This window comes from Pundamilia nyererei, unplaced genomic scaffold, assembly GCF_000239375.1.
Source record: "Pundamilia nyererei isolate P.nyererei 1_Seehausen unplaced genomic scaffold, PunNye1.0 scaffold00160, whole genome shotgun sequence".
NCBI lineage: Eukaryota > Metazoa > Chordata > Actinopteri > Cichliformes > Cichlidae > Pundamilia > Pundamilia nyererei.
Window position 1 is genome coordinate 1,097,285 of NW_005187561.1, and position 6,058 is coordinate 1,103,342.

A 6,058-nucleotide genomic window follows, 5' to 3' on the forward strand; every position below is an offset into this window, starting at 1 on the left:
GGGGGAAGGATTTAAAGCAGCTTTAACTTCTGTCAACAAGGTCGGCCGGTGTCAAACTCTCTGCTGTGTCAGCACTCAGGAACATGAATAGAACCACTCAGCCTCCAGAAACAGACTACACCTTATCCCAGCACCAGGTGTGTTTTCAGTCAGGCAGTCAGCTGAAGTCAACACGGAGCACAGACCAGAGAGGACAAGAGCGTGGAGGACTAAAGCGGAGGAGGATAAGGAGGTGTAATGGCAGTAAATCCATGAAAACATTTTCTCTTCCCTCTCATGGAAACTGCAGCTGAGAAAACACTGCTGGAAATTAGTACTCAGGAACTACTGGAAGCAGTACAAACACACACACACACACACACACACACACACACACACACACACACACACACACACACACACACACAGTGGCTAGTTCATGCGGCTACTGGTCTGCTTTGTTAAACTTTACTCCCATCAATGAGAAACACTGAAATTCTGAGAGCTCAGCTTTATTGCGTTTAATCTGGTGTAGTTCAAGGTGGTGAAGCCCTATATGAGCCTTTATGGTATGAATCAGCCTCAATTTTAAGGCCGATTTTTAAAACAAAACAAAAAAACCCCCAAAAACAGACACACTCCAGCTTATCTTGTCTAAATGTTTAATGGTTCACACTGCTACGAGAAGTCCAGAATTCAACATATCAGGGTGTTAGTACAGAGTAGTGTGGCACTGAGTGTTAGTGTGTTTACATGAACAGAGTTACTGTGCGATAATGAGAATACTGTTTATCTGAGGCTGTGTTCAGACAGCAGCAGCAGCAAATTGCAGTTCAATTTAAAAAAAAAAGAAAAGAAAAAGACTTTGCTCACTGATCACATCTGTCAGAGTAGGGACAGCACAGGTGGGAATGGTAACAGTTTGGATGGCTGCTGTGACAACAACAACAAAAAAAGTTTTTCAAATGACTTTAAAAGTAGAGGTGATGCTCATACATTTTTCAGATGTAAGAGATTAACATCCAAGGAAAAGTCTGCAAAGCCTGCCATTCCTCTGAGAAGAAAACCACAAAACACACACACAAAAGGGAATGCTTAAGGCAAATGACGCCAACTTACCTTGGTCACACGACCAACAGTAGAGTATTTTTATTGTCAATCTGTGCAAAAGCCATTATTTTATATGCTTCATCATCATTATATCCATTCCCCAGATTTTGTGGCCAACCCAACAGCACATTATGTCAAGGTAATGCACTTCATGTGTGCTACATGTCAGTATATAGTACGTGAATATCATAATGGGAATACGTTTTTACTTTGCCTCTTGCACAAAGTCAATGGCTACGTCCACAGAGAACTCCAATAAAAGCCTAGAGTTTAGTCGCAACAAAAATAACGTGTTACAAAGTCCCTTTTTTAATATCTACCTACAATTTTAAACGAGAACTGTTAAAACTGGTTAACCATTCAGTTTTCTAACATTTTTTTTTATTATATTTTTGGATTCTACTCAGTTAGCTTTGGATGATTCTCAGCTCAAGATAATCCTTATTTTTCTTGGCCTTAAAATAGACTGCACTATTTTAGCTCCCTTCACATGCCATTCAAGATCACCTTCTTCTGACTGGCTGCCCTTCATAAATAGGTTTGGACATAATGTTGGTGGGGCTTTTGTGCTCCACAAGAGATATGTACCAATACAGGATCCATGTAATACAGATTAATATTACCGAATTTAAGAGAAATGTAACAAGCACACATTTAAGGACTTTGTCTGCCATCGTGTGTGTTTTCTGACTCGCGACTGTCATTTTATGAATTTATGACATATTCATAATTTTTTTAGTCAAATGATGAAAGACCCCTTGCAAATATAAAAAAGCTTTTATGGCCCACAGTTGGCTTTCACATGTACTGAGATGTGTATGTAAATGTATGAATATTTTTGGTGCAGAACGTCCAGTTTTGGATATATCAGACATAGAAACATTGACACTACCAACACTACAGTTCTGACGAGGGTGACGCCATCAGCGTTTACATCCTGTCACGAGCAGACGCAGGCATCCTTATGCACGGTGATATGGTGGATTACATTTTATTTTGGGGTGAACTCCCTCTTTAAGTTACGGTCACATTCCTCTTCTATTTAAAATTTTACTTAGAAAAAAAAAAGTCTTTATTGGTCACGGTGTGGGTCGCACAAATATAGTACTAATTTTTAACAGGTACCAAAACAGTAAATTCATGTTAGAATATGTTTGCTGGTCAGATTTGAGGGGAGAATAAACATTTGTTAAACAAAAGCATAATGGAACTGATGTCCTACATCTGCCCCCCACCCCCATAATGCCCACGTAAACCATCAGCCAACAAGAAATCATAATACTGAATGCCATATCAAAGCAGTAAGATTTTTGGTTTTATTCTTTACGTACAACTGCTTTAAAAAAAAAGGTTATAAAAAGCTTTACAAAATGTTTAAAAATGTGTTATTCATGTCTAACAAATTTGCAAAATGTCAATTTTACAGGCAATTTTAAAAAGGGCTTTTCTTTTATTTAAAACAGTGCCACACAGAGTTTTGATAATTTGTATCTCTTTATATGGTTGTTAGTCTTCAACTTGTTATCTTTGCAGTCATTTACTGTCTTTTTACACATCTATGTGACTGTTTTGAAGCTCTTTGCAGATTTTAAAGTTGGAATTTGCCAAAACAGAAGGCTGTGACCTGTGCTCATGAGGCCCATTCAGTAATCCATTGATAACTGGATCTAATGATATTCAGGAAAACAAGTTTCTGCTGCTTTCTACTCACACTGCTATCTGAACAAAGCACAGATATCCACGTTTCATTTTCTTAGGAGCTCAGTGGAAGGCAGGTCATGGCTACAGATGTATTCAAAATGTCCAAGTCCAAATGGCTTTCGTATCATTCAAATGTTGTCCATCCCATCACCATGGTAACATGGCCAACATCCAGGATTGATAAAAACTGTAACCATGAAGAGGAGCTGTGTAGCCAACACAGCCACCGCAGGGGGAAAAAGTAAAAAATAAAAGTACATGGCTGCACGCAATTTTAAGCTCCTCCCTCTTAACTGAGTGCTTTAGGTGTACACACACACGTACACACACACACACACACACACACACACACACACACACACACACACACACACACACACACACTAATTGATGTTTGTGCAAAGGAAGTAAATGACAAAACTGACTTCAAACAGTGGCAGATGAAGAGATGAACTACATTCAGCTACAACAGCCTGTAATAGTGCAATATCTACACACACACGGTCACACGCACACAAAGTCGGAAGATCTCAGTGGCGACTCTGAATTCTCCTGTGCAGCATCTGGTTCCATCTCTGGACAGAAGGAAAGACAGAAAAGTGAAAGATGATCAGCCCCATCTTTGGAGACAATAAGCAACTAAAAATACAATCCCTAATAAAGATCCTTGGTTGCTGCTCTTCACCATTGGATTGATCACTATCGCTGTCAATGTTACTTTTCTAGAGAGGGTACTACAATCAATGTATTAGTCACTGATCGCAAAGTGTGACAGCATTGTAATCATTTATGCTCAAGCCTATGGCGACTAACTTGCTGCGATCTTCCCCTAAATGATACACGTTCAAAGAAAACAAAAAAGGTAGTAAAAACAGAAAACAAAGCAAAACATGAATCTTTGCTTTTAAAAAGGTTTCAGCAGAGCTGTTCAGTTTTTCCAACTGTTGAAATCTCCCTCTAAGTCTCTGGGGAATCCCGATGCTCCTGCTCTGGTACATTTCAAACATTAACAACACTACAGTGCGCTGAGCAGTTTCGGTGTATGCTGCCATGTGCAATGACAATGATGGGCGCGTGTTTCACCACAGTCACAATGCCAAATCTTCAGAGTGTGAGAAAACAAGAGCTGCAAGCCTATTCCAAAGAAAACTGATGATTTATTTTAAATTGCTGACTCAGTTTTGCCTGAGTAGTAATTTGCTCATAGTTGGCAGAAGATGGGAAAAAAAAAGAAAAGAGTTGAGAGCAAAGGGTCTGAAACCAGCACTAGAGACTTTCTATTTTAACCCAGAACCAAAATCAGGTATATTTAACTACGCACCTTGACCTTCCTGCCAATTCTATCCTTCCACTTCTGAGCAATGGACCTGTCAATCAGGAGCAACCTGCAAAGACAAAATTTTAACAATGTTTGGCATAGTTTAACAGCTAGCAAAAGAAGAAACTAAAATATGACTTTTTTGGAAAAAAGTAACATTTGGCTGTGATCAGTAATTTATCACAATAGCACCCTGCAGAGCAAAGGGACAATCGGAAGCTGTCTCAGAAAGTCTGACAGCATACTGGTTCTACGAGTGAGATTTTTCTCTAGATAAAGCACGGGCCCAGTCTCAACAAGTTCTGGACTTCTATCTTACCAACTTCTTCTTGTCAATAACTATATTATCAGTTATATCTTCCACTGCCCATACTTTGAGGTTTCACCGTCCTCGTAGCCCATAATGATGTAATCTTCTCCAGGAGTCAGCTTAGGACACAGGCAGGAGGATGAGTAGTAGAGTGTCAGCGTCATCTTGGGAATGTTGACCAGAGAAGACTTGATCACCTCCTTCACGTCCACCACAGCAGTGGGCTCCAGACCGCGATTCCTCACGTCCTTGACCCTTGCTCTGATCACTGCAGAACAAAGGCACCAGCATGGAAACTGAATATGAGATATTCAGAAATTCCTCTTACCAATGCGCACCAACCCATAAAAACACACCCTTTTGTTATGTTTTTTTAAATTCCTGGTTTAAGTGTGAATCATTATTTAATTTTTCTTGGCCTGGTACCAGACCTTATTAAACACATGCATACCACATTTTACTCGTGAAAACTTTACTGGACAGCACAGCGTGGGTAAGGAAGCTAATGGCATTGAGCAATTTGTCCAAGTCAGCAAGCAAGAAACTCAAACACTGACTAATGAAGCCTGTCTGCCTGAAAAAAAAAAATTAAACTCCGGGGGACCTGAGTTATGGAAGGTAGTTTGACTTTGGATATCAATGCTAATGCTGAGCTATCGTTTTTCTGCCTAATGTTGGCTAATGTGGCGCCAGTGTCCGGCAGCCTTGCCTCTGTCAGTGCGCCCCAGGGTGGCTGTGGCTACAATGTACCATCACCAGTGTGTGAATGTGTGTGTGAATGGGTGGATGACTGGATATGTAAAGCGCTTTGGGGTACTTCGGGACTAGTAAAGCGCTATATAAATACAGGCCATTTACAGGCCATTTTACCAATGTTAGCTACTGTAATACTAGCATCAAAGCAACTGCAACCCATCTTACATTGGAATATAGCTGCACTGTACAAATCTGGCTAAGTTATAGCTAGCTAGCTAACTGTATCATTTTTGCTAACATTATCACTAGCAAAATGCAAGTGGAGACAGTCATATAATGGTACAAATCAAAAGATATAAAACTGATATATGCACTTTCTAAACAAATAACCAGCTCAGGGCAGTTAGACAGCTAGCTATGACTTGGGTAAGTTGACCTAAATGTTACAAAGCTATTAAAGATACATTTAATATTATATATCAGGGGCTAACATGACCAGGACTCCAACTGGCATGTAGTATGCAACATATGTGGTGTTTGCATGTTGATGATATACAAGTTCCCAACTTTTCTGTTGTGCATTTTATTTTTTATTTTTTTAAAAAAAAGACTTGACATGCTCACATTAGAAAATATCAAGCGCTGACACATGAGGCTAATAGAGAGACAGTCAAGAAACTGATCTTCCAAAAAGCCCTGTGGCCTATTTTTCACAATTAAAACGTGTTTATTAGACTTACTGATTACAAACCCGTCACTTCAAAAGTAAAATAAAAAATGTATATATTAATCATCCAGCAGCACCAGCCCAGAGCACGGAATTTGCTAAACTGTCATCCAAACAAAAACAAACCTATGCAGAAGTCTCAGGGTTAACATACCAAAGAATGCAACTAACGCAGAAAAACAGACATCACTGTAAAGCAAAAAAAAAAAAAAAAAAA

General features: G+C 39.4%; 1 protein-coding gene across 1 annotated transcript in view; it reads right to left on the bottom strand.

Annotated features, from left to right (window-relative positions):
- Window positions 1–627: 627 nt before the first annotated feature.
- frzb (frizzled related protein) overlaps window positions 628–6,058 on the bottom strand; it is a 22,990-nt gene continuing 17,559 nt past the window's right edge. Inside the window, exons 5-7 of the mRNA XM_005745537.2 lie at window positions 4,482–4,686; window positions 4,112–4,175; window positions 628–3,365 (exon numbers count right to left, since the gene is read on the bottom strand). Coding sequence (XP_005745594.1) covers window positions 3,321–3,365; window positions 4,112–4,175; window positions 4,482–4,686 — 314 coding nt within the window. The 3' untranslated portion in view covers window positions 628–3,320. The remainder of the gene's footprint in view (window positions 3,366–4,111; window positions 4,176–4,481; window positions 4,687–6,058) is intronic.